Consider the following 14,675-nt stretch of genomic DNA (forward strand, 5'->3'; position numbering starts at 1 on the left):
GCTTTTCAAAATGGCCAGAAATGTGTAAATGTAGAAAACTGACATCCAGGGAAACAGTGGAATTTCTACATGAACGTTTTGCTAGATATGGTGTCGTGGATACCATAGTCTCTGATAACGATACACAATTCACAGCAAATGAATTTAAGAATTTTTGCAAGATGTATTCCATTGAACAAATGACTGCTCCTCTGTATCACCCAGGATCAAACGGGCAAGTGGAAAGGTTTGTGGATACATTTAAAGGAGCATTGAAGAAATTAAGAAATGAGCTAGTTGTTGATGCAGCATTGACACAATTTTTGAGGGTTTATAGAATAACTCCAAACCCAAATGCTTTTTCAGGCAAGTCACCTGCTGAACTAATGTTTGCTCAAAAAATAAAGTCAATTTTCGACAAACTGTTACCAGTAAGAAAAACAAATTGGGAAAACATTAAATATACGACAAAGCATTTTAATATTGGTGACAAGGTGTTTTTCAAAATATATAGAAATGTAAGATAAGGTGGGGAAGGTGGAGTAGTGACAAAGAGAATATGAAAAATGATGTATGATAAGAGGCAAAAAAATGGAAACACAAAAGACATTTAAACAAGCTAAAAAATAATTATACAGAAAAAAGAAAAGAGATACTCATGGAAGTGTCCTATAAAATAGGTGTTATTTCACTGTTGTCAATGCACTTGACACCCCAACTACTACAATAAAAGGCTCACTATCTATTCATGGTTCAAGCAACACAAGAAAGAGGAAACAAACAGAATGGTTGGAAGTAGTGCCCAAATGGAAGAAATATTAAACTTCCCTAGGAGGAAAATCTCAGAAAAGGGAGATGTGATGAAAGAAGATTAAATAAAAATAATAATATTAACTTCCAGTGGAAGTCAATCTCAAAGGAGGAGATGTGGTGAGAGTCATTGACACCCCTGGGAGATTGGAAGAATGGACTAGCCGAACTCTTATTAAGAGTAGCGTATTGGCTGAGACAGTGGTCAGTAGGAGTCAATGAGAGCCGTTTTGGAGTCTCATGAAGTATGTCATGTGAACACATTGATTTTACCTCCATATCGTTAAATTATATATCCAACGTATGTCTAGGATATAAAAGGAACCATATCCTAGATGAGACAGTGGAGCATAAAGTAGTCATCTGATACATCAGATCCTATGAAACCATCCAAACCATGTGAGCATGGAGAGAAGACATTAGTTTATGATGATTCTAAAGGTGATGATAATGATGACAATGATATATCATCATCATTTTAGATATGCTTTCCTTGTTAAATTGGTTTGGATGGTTTGTCACTACGCATGTCAACTCTTATTGGAATTATTGGAATCAGATGGGTCAGAGAATCAGATCACATTTGTTTTATTTTTGGCTTCATTTTCATGACAGGATGCACTTCTTGTCACTTACCGCTTGACAGAATGTATTGGGTGATTTTATTATGGCACCAGCACTAGAGAGGTTGCCAATTCCTCAAGAAGACAGGTTTTCTTGGATTCTCCCTATCTTAATACACTTTCTCTATTTATTCACTAATCACTTTTGCAGAGTGTACTGAATGCATTTTATCATAGTACCAGTACTGTGTACTAACTCACATACACACCCAGCTGTAAAGAGTCTCCACTACTTTATGACATGAATTTTAGCTCAAAGCGACGTGACCACGAGGGGTGAATAAGGGAGAGAGCAATGATAGAAGAAGGGCCAGAGTGAGTGGGTGGAGGGAGAAAGCGCATAATAGTAGAAATGAGTGGTTAAGATGAGAAGAGAGAGAATGAAGAGTAATAGTAGAGGGGTAGACAATAGTAAGAGATGAGTGATAGAGATATGTCAGGGAGATGAGTTATGGGAAGATGAGAGAATATCACACATGCGAGAGCAGCAGTAGATGTTGACTTGACATTAGATATATCATGTCGCTCAGCTTCCATCCATACTACCATTTGTTAAACTTGAATTTGTGCATTGATATATCTGTGTAAATGTACATTGGAAAAGATTCTCTCACTTGAAATCTGGTCATGTTTTTTTTTTCTAATTGCCAATTTAACAACTCTAAACAGTGTGGTACTTGTGTTGCACAAGCATTTGTCATGATGAAATTTAAAGCACAGGCACTATTTACATTTTTTCTTTTTTTTATCTCATGTCAAGACTTGGCTTTGTTTGAACCATGAATAGATAGTGAGCCTTTTATTGTAGTAGTTGGGGTGTCAAGTGCATTGACAACAGTGAAATAGCACCTATTTTATTGCAGTGGAAGGTGTTGTGTAGCTGGGAGTTGCTGAGATTCACAAGTCAACCATACAGCTGTGTCCTTTATTGAAGTGGCATTGGTGTCTCAGAGATGGAGTCATCATGGCACCTTGTGGAGAAGAGGCGCTACATCTGTAATTTTAGTGCAAAAGATGATCATATTTGATAACAACTTGACAGTTATTGTGTGTGTGTGTGTATATATTTTTTTTTTTCATTTGTTTCAGTCGTTTGACTGTGGCCATGCAGGAGCACCATCTTTAGTCGAACAAATCGACTCCAAGACCTATTCTTTGTAAGCCTAGAACTTATTCTATCGGCGTCATTTGTCAAACTGCTAAGTTATGGGGATGTAAGCACACCAACATCGGGTGTCAAGCGATGGTGGGGGGACAAACACAGACAGACACACACACACACACATATGATGGGCTTTCAGTTTCCTTCTACCAAATACACTCACAAGGCCTTGGTTGGCCCGAGGCTGTAAAGACACTTGCCCAAGGTGCCACGCAGTGGGACTGAACTTGGAACCGTGTGGTTGGTAAGCAAGCTACAGATGCAAATATGAAAAAAATAATGAGGAACAGATGTCAGAAGTGTTAATAAGTTCTTCCTTGAATAGATATTCTGTTATACATTGGAAACAGACAAAGAAATAGTTGATATATTCAAGTCAGTAATACATCATTGTTTTATTGTTATTTATTATAGTTTATTTTATTCACTCTGCAGGAATCAAACTCAGAAACGTGTAAGAATGAATTAAGTGTTGTAAAATATTTTAGTTTAGCTGGTTGTCATTTCTACTAACAACACATCTCTAACTCTTGGAAATAAATAATAAAATATTAGCAGAAGGCGTATGAAGACAGAGGCCAATGACACACAAGTTATGCAAGAAACAAAAATCTTTCAAATCTATAGAAAATGGTGTATTGACTGACTGCCAGAATATATTGATTTTCAGAAATAAAAGAAAAAAAAAACTATTTATCTTCTTAACAATAAAAGTCTAAACTAATCTTTACATTGTTTTATATTTCCTTCAAATTCATTCTATATATATATATAAATTTCTATATTTGGTTTCATTTCTAGATATTTCAGCCGGAAGACAGGACTACACTTCTTCATGATTTATCCTGTATGGCCAGGTAAAGTTTCCAAAATATTTTTATAACATTCCTAAAAAAAAGAACAATCTCTTAATCTGAGCTGCTTACATCTTTATTATCAACGTTGCTTCAGTTTATATTTCAATAATGACAGTGTTGTAGCAAATAACGTTTTAGTTGTTTCCCATTGACTTTGCATAAACAACTTATTGATTCATTTTTCATATTGTTTTCTACCATGCCTAAAAATGTGGGATAAAAGAATTGAAATCCAAAATATTGTGAACACAGGATTTATTTCTCTTCCTAAAATATCTATGTATTATGATGCTCCATGAATCAGAATATTTTGTATTGTGCCCTCTAATTAAAATGTATGGACTGATAAATATATATAGTCTACATATGTTTTTTTAAATATATTTGTCTCCCAGCATTGTTAAAGTTACTGGAAGAGCACTAAAAGTATATGTCGTATGATACCGATATATACACAGTCCCTTGCTTGAAAAACGGATAAGGTTTAGAAACCAGAAGGGCAACTAGCTGTAAAACCAATGCTTCAACAATATATATTTATTTAACACAGGGCAACATGGTAATTCAGATATAAAATGAGTGAGCATTTATACAAATTCAAATGTGAGTTACAGAAAGAATAAGTTATTTTGAATCCTCCTTACTGTTGAAACCACATGCTACTTTTCAGGGATATGATTTTTCATTGAAGAATTCTTTTAATTGGATTGAAGAATTCTAATAATGATACAATTCCAGCTAATAAGTTTTACCTATTTTGCATGTACTTTTCTATAAGTAAAATATTGTTTCATATTTTGTATTATTGCATTTTGGGTTGGTTCTCTCTCTTTTTTTTTTCTTACCAAATAAACACATGCACTATATATTCATTCTTCACTTGTTTATTACTATTCTTATTGTAATTCATCTCCATTGTCCAGAAATCTTTCGCCATACATCTGTGACCTCTTCAGCAACACTTTCCATTCTCGTGTGTGCTCTTGCTCAGCTTAGTACCGAAGAGATTTGAAACAAAAGAATTGAAACTGAAAATGTCCTGTATACATTTGTTCAGTTTTAGATTCAATTTTCTATGCTATCATAGGTTAGATGAATATACACTATTGCAGCATTACTTTACTACTGGCTGACTGCCCTTCCTATTGATAATCTTTATCTGCTTTTCAAGTAAGAGGCAGATCTCACACATTTTTGAAAGCACAGAACCTACTGATTTGTTGGCAGGGAACAGAGATTTTTCGTGTACAGCACAAGAATGAAAACATTTGCACAGATTTACACACCTACTCAGCTACACACCCGTATACATAATAGTCTTCTACTTAATTCATTCTAATTGTGAAGTGTAATGGATCCATTTCATTATAGCATTGACACCAGAGAGATAGTCATGTCCTCAACAAGGCTGAAGAGTTCACTCTTACCTACATATCTCCATTTCTTTGCCAACCACTTTATAAAATATATTCATTGTATTTTCGCTTAGCATTTTGGCTTTGAGAGATTGCTTTGATTTGTGGATGACTGAAAAGTTTGCACTATATTTTGTCACTTGTTCAATTCATATGTGAGCAAGAAGATTACTAGAAGATAGAGCAGCAAACAAAAGAGTAACAGAAGAGCAACAAGAGAGAGAGAGAGAGAGAGAGAGAGAGCTTGCTGTTTGTCGGTAAGATGATATAGAAAACAGTATGAGTGAAGGGTGATGGGGTGAGACAGAGTAATAAAAGTGAGAAAGTATAATGTATATGAACATATCCAAGTCCCACAATGCATTGAGGTCTGAGGATATATTCTCATGGAATATATCTAAAATACATCATCTATTCATCTCCAAGTGATGAATTCAAGAAATAATAAATTTCTCAAATAATACCCACAATAAAAGACATGTTAGATGATGTAGTCTTAGACATACTCCTATAACGGGAACATGTTCGGACACTGGTTTGTTCTGTCAGAGTTAATGTAGGACTAACCAATAACAACCAATAGACTTGAATCTCTTTTCTTGAAGCCATATAAAGACCATGTTGTATTTTACTTAATTTTTTTCTTCTTCCTTGGTACTCAATCATTAATGACTCCTTTGTTTCACATTCTTGCAGACATTGTCTTTATTTAGGCTGACTGGGTACAAGTGAAAGAAACACTAATGCAAGGGCTATTGGTCAACCAAAATGACACAAAAACAAAAAAAGTTCTTTTTCTAATTCCACACAAGACCTAATTACAGTCAATAGAATTTCTTTGGAGAGAAATTAATAAATGTTGTTACCAAGAATAAGACACAAATAGCACCAAAGATCTAGCCATTGGTTGATGTGCTTAAGACTAATAATAATAATACTAATAATAATAATGATGATGATAATAACAATAATAATAATAATAATAATAATAATAATAAATGCCCTGATGCACTACCAGGCACTGGTTCTCATGGCTTCTGATCATAACTGATTGGAAGTGTTGTCATGTACATGATTTGTCTTGGTATAAAAGTTGGGCTACAACAAATGTTCTTCTCAATACCACAGATTTGCTTGTCAGTTGCTTGACCTTAATCAATTGAGCATGTCCCTTAGTGGCTGACGATATGTGCATTTCTGATCACGAGCAGAAGTAGTTGGGAAGCATTATAGTCATGTGTTGAGAGGAATTCTTTTGAATAATTCACCTCTGGAAACATGGGTGTTTCGTAATGGTTACTTGACCTGAAGAAAATTCTAACTGGGTCCTACCTGCAAGGTCATGCATTGCTTATCTTGATATGGGATCACAATGTTGTGCACATGTGGTTGTGATGCATGTATCTGGTGTGCCCTTATCAGATGGGTAGTTATGATGGGTAAACTGGACTTCATACATTTGTACCCCAGTATCACTTTGATGGCTTACACTATTCTCTCAACAATGATAATAATAATAACAATAACCATCATCATCGTTTAACGTCTGTTTTCCATGCTGGCATGGATGGTTTGACTGAGGTTTGGAAAGCTAGCAGCTGCACCAGGCTCCAATATGATCTGGCAATGTCTCAACAGCTGGATGCCCTTCCTAATGCCAACCACTCTAAGAGTGTAGTAGGTGCTTTTTATGTGCCACCAGCACATGGAGCCAGTCATGTGGGCCTGGCATCGATTATGTTTGGATAGTGCTTTTTGCATGCCACTGGCATGGGAGCCAGTCAGGAGGCACTGGCATTGACCACATTCGGATGATGCATTTTATGTGCCACCAGAACAGGGCCCAGTCAAGTGGCACTGGCCACAGCTACGATTTTGGTTTTACTTGACTCAACAGGTATTCTCAAGCATATCATATCACCCAATGCATCAATGGTACTTTTAAATGTACTGGAAATGCAACACTAGCATCAGCCATGGCTGTGATCTCACTTTAGTTGCCAGGTTTTCTCAATCACAGCATATCTCTAAAGGTCTTGGTCACCTGTCATTATCTCTGTGAGGCCCAACTTTCGAAGGTCATGCTTCAACACCTCATCCCATGTCTCCCTGGGTCTACTTCTTCCACAGGTTCCTTCCACAGTTAGGATGTGGCACTTCCTCACACAGCTGTCCTCATCCATATGTAACAAATGACCATACCAGCGCAATTGTCTCTCTTGCACACCACATTTGATGCTTCTTATGTCCAACTTTTCTCTCAGAGTGCTCACACTCTGTTGTGTAGGCATACTGATATTTCACATCCAGCAGATCATACCAGCTTCATTTCTTTCAAGCCTACGCATGTTCTCAGTAGTCATAGCCCATGATTCATGGCCATGTAGCATGGCAGATTGCACACATGCATCATACAGTCTACCTTTCATCCTGAATGAGAGGCCCTTAGTTGCCAGCAGAGGTAGGAACTCAATGTACTTTGCCCAGGCGATTCTTATTCTAGCCACTACACTCTCAAAGTAACTACCCCCAACTACAGATTTGGTCACCTAGGTGGTAGAAGCTATCAACTACTTCTAGTTGTTTTGCCCTGGCATGTGATGGAATCTGTTTTCTGTACATCTTCAGTGTTTAGTGCCCCTGTGCACCTGCCACACACAAAAACTATCTTCCTGGTTAACCTTCCTTTGATATTGCTCCACCTTTCATGTGTCCATAGCTCACACCAGGTACATCATATGGAGTTTCTACTCATGCCTTTTCTACAGATTGAGCAGGGCCATCTACCTGAAGGGATTTGTGATTTGTCTGCCTTCCTATTTACTAAGACTTGGGTTTTTGCTAGTTTAATCCTAAGACTCTTTGATTCTAGACCATGCTTCCACACCCTAAACTTCATCTCTAGTTCTGGCTGTAACTTGGCTATTAGAGCAAGGTCATCAGCATAGACAGGCTCCCAGGAGCAACCTGTCTTGAATTCCTCTGCTATTGCCTGGAGGACTATGATGAACAAGAGGAGGCTGAGGACTGATCCTTGATGATTCCCTACTTCTATGCGCAATTCTACACCATACTAATTGCCAACCCTCACCTTACTGACAATATCCCTGTACAGGGCTTGTACAGCTCTCACCAACCACTCGTCTATCTCCAGTTTCCGTATTGACCACATGATAAGAGATCGAGGGACCCTGTCAAAGTCTTTCTTCCAAGTCAACAAAAGCCAAGTACAGAGGTTTATCTTTGGCTATTTCTCCTGCAGTTGCCTTACCAGAAATATAGCATCAGTGGTGCTTCTGCCTGACACAAAACCAAACTGCATCTCATCTAAGCAGACTCTCTCCCTAATTAGTTGGGCTATGACCCTCTCTGTAACTTTCATCACCTGATCCAATAATTTGATACCCCTGTAGTTATTTCTATCTTAAGCATCACCATTACCTTTGTAGCATTTGATTATGGTGCTGTTACACCAGTCATTGGGTATGACTCCTTCATGAACTACCTGATTTATGATGTGGGTGATAAGACTATAACCCACACTACCTGATATTTTAAATATCTCAGCAGTGATTCTTGATGGGCCAGGTGCTTTCCCTGTCTTGATATCTTTAATTGCTTTATCAACCAGGGTACTGTCTATTCGGGTAGCTAGTCACTCAATTGTGTCAACCATTAGCAGGCTCTCCTCCTCCCAATCATTCTCCACATTCAGCAGTCTTTCATAATGGCATCTCCAAGCTTCTTTCTTTGCAGAGTCATTAAATGCAAGAGCACTATCATCCATGCAGACACATTTCTCTCCTATGACATCACGGTTTTCTCTCACACACTGTTGTGCAACCCAAAATACTTCAGTTCTTTGGTCCTTACGTTGTTGAACATAAGCAAACTTCTTTTCTGCTACTCCCTTGACTATATATACCCGTCTCCTAGCTTCCTTTCTGGCTATCTGATACAGTCCCCTGCTACCCCCACTCTTCCGGGCCTGTTTCTTTGCTTTAATGGCCCTGTCTACAGTATTGTTCCACCACCATGTTATCCTAGGTCTAGAAGGGACTTTGCACCAGACATAGATTTGGTCTGTGGCACTCAGCAAGATATCTCGCAGGAGTTCCCAGCTGCCTTCTGTGTCACAGGACTGTAGCTCCTCCTCCCTCTCATCAAATTTATCAGTAAGGATATCCCTAAATCTCTGATCATGTGAAGGGTTCTTAAGCTTCCAAGTCCTTTTTTTCCAGATTGGTCTGCTTTTTTGGCATCCTTCTGACCTCAAGTCTAAAGTGATTGATAACTATTCTATGCTGGAGAGTACATTCTTCACCAGGGAGGGTCTTTGTATTTATGAACAACCATGCACCCCACTGTCTGGTGAGAATGAAATCAATTTGGCTAGCAGAGTCACCTGACTGATAGGTTATCAGGTGGATGGCTGGCTTTTCTCTCAAGGCACTTGCTCTCTGTCGGGTATGCACACTAAGATTGCACACCCAGCGGAGCATACTGGCTTCGTTCCTTACAAGCTTACGCATGTCCTCAGCAGTCACGGCCCATGTTTCACTGCCATGTTGCATGGCTGTTCATACACATGCGTCATACAGTCTACCTTTTACTCTGAACGAGAGGCCCTTTGTCACCAGCAGAGGTAAGAGCTCTCTGAACTTTGCCCAGGCTGTTCATCCAGAGACACAAGCCAAATGGAAAAGGAGGCTGTGGAAGCTCAAGGATCTTTTGAACAGGCAGAGATTGAGAGATATCCTAAAGGAGGCCTTTGACAAGAAGGAGGGAGAGATAGAAACATATGACATAGAGGACAACTGGAAGTTCTGACAGGACAATCTTCTAGGGCAACAGACCAATTTTATGGTTGGAGCAAAATCTCTGCCAGACCAAGGGTGGTGAGATAATGACATTGGCAAGGCCATAAAAGAAAGAGTTGTGGGTAGCAAAGAAACATATCAGAAGGCTAAAAGGGAGGCTAGACATTAGCTTTATCTAGCTAAGGTAGAAGCAAAAAGAGAAGAGATTTGCCGAAGTCTTATAGCATGAAGATCAAAGACTTGACGTGTTCTGGATTGCTAGACAGTGTGTCAGTGAGAATCGAGACATTGTAGGAGAGAATTTTGTGCGGATGGATAATGATATGCTTGTGCTTAATGATGTGGACAAGAAAGAGGCATGGAAAAGCTATCCTAGTGGATAGCTTTGAACACATATTTAGACCTTGTAGCAGATTCCATATCAGAGCTACAAGAGAAATTCCAGGTGCAGAAGCAAAACCTGGAGTCTAAGAACCTTAAGGTTAACTTAGCAAAGACTAAAGTCCTAGTCAGCAAAACAACTGACAGGACCCTATCCACTTCAGGTAGGTGGCCTTGTTTGATTTGTAGGGAAGTTGTAGGTAGGAACTCCATACAGTGTACCCAGTGTAAGTTATGGATCTTCGTGTTTCTGTGTGTGTGTGTGTGTGTGTGTGTGTACCTCAGTCTCTTTGTGCATGCATGTTGAAGTATTTCTATGTGTATGGGTTTGTATGAATATGTACATACGTCTGTTATGTATGGATGCCTGTTTCCATATGTGTCCTTGTGTGTGTATGAAGTATGCATGTGTATATGGTCATGTGTTTCAGTCTTCCTTTGTGTATGTATGTATGTGGGTGTGCCTGTCTGTCCATGTTACCTATGTACCTATCTATCTGCTTGTCTATCTGTTTACTTACATATCCATTTACTTAATTATGTATGTATGTGTATATATATATGTCTACATAACAGCCTACTAACAAATCTACCTGTGTATGTATAAACTGTGAATAAATTGGGGTATCACTACCTTCTACGTATATTTCCTATTTAGTACTGGGGATGTTTCATTTATGAGGACGTACTCCTGTATTTGTCTGAGGGTTGGGTGCTTGGATAAAATGCAGATATCAAGTCTACCGAGTGTGCCTCTATGTTGGTCTTTGGCATGTTGGTAGAGTATGAAGAACTGTTTTTTGTCATCATATTGCCTCAAATGTTCATTTAGTCTCTCCACAATGTTTCTAGATGTCTCACCAATGTACGTCATGTTTTTTGTCTTTACAAGCACCCTCTATGCACCTTATTCTGCACACGACATTTCTAGTTCTACAATTAATGCCAGGATTAATCTTACATACCATGCAGTTCTCATTGGTGCATGTGGTATTCTCAAAGTGGCACATCCTACATAATTGTGATCTGATGGAGCTCCCTGGCTTTTCAACAATCTTAATGTTGATTATGATCTCCTTCAGAGCATTCCTAAATATTTGGTTCTAGTTGTCCATGGGCTGTGGCCTCTACAAACATCACTCCTTGATATTTGTCGGCCTTGTAACATGTGTTCACCCTGTTTGCTTTGTCACAAACTGGAATAGAATACAGCATTATTTGAACTCAGATCACAAAGTGTCAGAACAAATTTCTCAAAGCATTTTATCTAACTAATGACTCAGATGATTTACCACTTAAGGCATTGATTTACTGATTTTCAAACATAAAATGTCAACAATATCGATCTCATCAGTTGTGATGAGCATGTAAAAGTAATGGACACTGACCTTTCCTTCTAGTTAAATCTGTATACTCCCACCACCAAAACAACCCCACTAAATGCTGTTTAACATTTAATATGGCATCCACCATTCTGTGAATTCCCTGTCTTTGCCATTAGAGAACAGATAATTCTGCAATCATCAGCTGTCAGTTATTTTCAATCATCTTGTCACAAAATAATTACAGCATATTTTAGAATTTTGATAGAAATATCATTTCCACCTGATACTTCATTAGGCATTATCCTTTGTAACCCAACTCTAGGCTCTGGTCCAGTACTTCATGTATAATGTTGACAACACTAACATTGATTTTTAAAACTATGACAATAGAGATTACCAGGAATTAATTAATCTGTCACAGCTGTGATAAGTTGATCTTCTTGATTATATAACAGTAACAAAACACACCTATCAAACCCACCGGGATCATCATGGTATTAAAAAATACCTGCTACTCTAAATTAGAAGAAAGGAAAACAATTTTCATTACCTTAGTATTTGAAATGATGGCTGTGTGGTAAGTAGCTTGTTTACCAACCACATGGTTCTGGGTTCAGTCCCACTGCGTGGCACCTTGGGCAAGTGTCTTCTACTATAGCCTCGGGCCGACTAAAGCCTTGTGAGTGGATTTGGTAGACAGAAACTGAAAGAAGCCCGTCATATATATGTATATGTATATATATGTATGTGTGTTTGCGTGTCTGTGTTTGTCCCCCCACCATTGCTTGACAACCGATGCTGGTGTGTTCACGTCCCCATAACTTAGTGGTTCGGCAAAAAGAGACCGATAGAATAAGTACTAGGCTTACAAAGAATAAGTCCTGGGGTCGATTTGCTCGACTAAAGGCGGTGCTCCACCATGGCCGCAGTCAAATGACTGAAACAAGTAAGAGAGTAAGAGAGCATGTATAAATTTCATGTCATCTACTTGTGTTCAACTATCAAGATATAATAACTTTGTACTGGAATGGTTCTGAGCTATATTCTACTTTTTTATAAAATGGCTGACAAATTTGAGTAACGTGCCTTCTTTAAATTTTGCACAAAACATAATCAGCTATAAAGACCCTTGTATTGCTTTGTCAGGCACAATTTCTTTCATTTTAACACTGGTTTTTGACTGATTTGCATGTTTCAAGACTGGTCAACAGTCACTTCAAAATGACTAGTACTCAGGGTAGTAACTCACTATAAAAGCATCATATGTGGAAAAAATTTATGAATCATCCATGAGGATATTTGGCAAACAATCTGTCAGTTCTATTGTGTAATCTGAAACTATGACAGAGTCTGACAGAAGAACCTTACGGCAAACCTAAACTTATATGTGTGTGTGTGTGTGTGTGTGTGTGTGTGTGTAGTGGGGGTGCAATGGCCCAGTGGTTAGAGCAGCGGACTTGTGGTTGTAGGATTGCGGTTTCGATTCCCAGATCGGACATTGTGAGTGTTTATTAAATGAAAACACCTACAGCTCCCAAGAACATGCATAAGCTTGAAAGAAATGATGCCAGTATGCTTCGCTGGATGTGCAATGTCAGTGTGCATGTTCAACAGAGTGTAAGCCACTTGAGAGAAAAGTTAAGCATAAGAGGCATGAGATGTGGTGTCCAAGAGAAACAACTGCACTGGTATGGTCATGTGATGCATATAGACAGTGCTGGATTAACCCTTAAGCAAAATAAGCATGTGTTTAGGGCATCAAGGAAAGGAGGGGACACCACAGAATGGTAAATGATTTATGGCACTAAAGAAATCACTTTAAACTTGCTAAAATAATATTCGGGATGCCTTTATCTCTACTAAGTATAGATGCAGATGTGTTACCTAAAGATTAATTTTGAGAGTCTGATCAAAGACTTTGCAATTCAAAAACGTTGGAGGTAACTTTTCAAATATAAATAAAGTGGAAATATGCAAAAATAAACATTATTTTCCCTCTTACTGTTTTGTTTTGTTTTGAAAAATAAAAATTTATTTAATGATTTGTTATTGCTTATATTTTGAATTACATAATCTTTTACGGGGGCACTAAAATCTTGTAAGTGCTTAGGGCCTCAATTGGTCTTAATCCAGCCCTACATCTAGACAAGGACAACTGTGTAAAGAAGTTCCGATCTCTAACTGTGGAGGGAACCTGTTGTAGAGGTAAACTCAAGAAGACATGGGATGAAGTGGTGAAGCAAGATCTTTGAACTTTGAGCCTCACAGAGGCAATGACTAGTGACCGAGACCTTTGGTGATATACTGTGCTTGAGAAGACTCATCAAGCCAAGTGAAATCATAGTCATGGCTGATGTTGGTGTCATGTAACTGGCATCCTTGCTGGTGGCATGTAAAAAGCACCAATGGAGCATTGGGCCTCACAGAGGCAAAATGGCTGAGTTCCTTTCTAGTGTTGGGCCTTCATGAAGGCAAAGTGGCCGAGTTCCATTCGAGTGTTGGGCCTCACTGAGGCAATCATCAAAACCTTTGGCATTATGTTGTGCTTGAGAAGAAGACCCATCAAGCCGAACAAAATGGCAGTTGTGGCTGATACCAGTGTCATGCAAATGGCACCCATGCCAGTGGCATGTAATAGTACCTATTTACACTCTTGGAGTGGTTGGTGTTAAGAAGGGCATCCAGCCACAGAAAATCATGCCAAATCAGATTGGTGTCTGGTGCAGCTTTCCATCTTACCAGCCCTGGTCAACCCATCCAACCCATATATATATATATATATCAGCAGCAGTAGCATCAGTATCATTGTTTTGACAACCACACTTTCATGCTGGCAGATTTCCTATAGTCAAATATTCTTCTTGTTACCAACTTTAATCTATTTCCAAGTAAAATGATATTAAACATAGCCCTTGAGGCACAGAGGGTTCAGTAGCTGAACATGTATGAATTGTGACCTTGTTTTCATGCAGCATACAAATGACTTCAAAAAGAAGGGTAGACACAAATACAGACTCACACAGACAGACATACATGTGGAGTGGAATGAAATACACAGGGTTTCCTGCTGTATTACAATATAATAATAAAATGGGTTCCAGCATAGTTGATATTGTAAGCCTATTGTTTAATTTTGAATTAAAATTACACTCCTAGTGAAAAGAATGATTATAAAATAGCATCCTCCTTGGTTTTCATACCTTCTTCCTCGAGCATTGTTTCACCCTCATTAATTTTTTTTTTTACCTTTTCAATTATTTTTCAATATTTTTCCACCATAACACTTTGTCTCTCTCTCTTCAT

The 14,675-nt window shown here is 38.3% G+C and overlaps 1 protein-coding gene across 5 annotated transcripts in view; it reads left to right on the forward strand.

Moving 5' to 3' along the window:
• LOC106869101 (endoplasmic reticulum aminopeptidase 1) overlaps positions 1–14,675 on the forward strand; it is a 1,176,109-nt gene that overhangs the window by 1,078,574 nt on the left and 82,860 nt on the right. For all 5 annotated transcript variants that reach the window (XM_089357447.1, XM_089357445.1, XM_052970645.2 and 2 more), the window contains exon 13: positions 3,376–3,431. In XM_089357447.1, coding sequence (XP_089213573.1) covers positions 3,376–3,431 — 56 coding nt within the window. The remainder of the gene's footprint in view (positions 1–3,375; positions 3,432–14,675) is intronic.

The sequence above is a fragment of the Octopus bimaculoides genome, chromosome 9 (assembly GCF_046866305.1).
Source record: "Octopus bimaculoides isolate indiv1 chromosome 9, ASM4686630v1, whole genome shotgun sequence".
NCBI classification, from domain to species: Eukaryota; Metazoa; Mollusca; class Cephalopoda; order Octopoda; family Octopodidae; genus Octopus; species Octopus bimaculoides.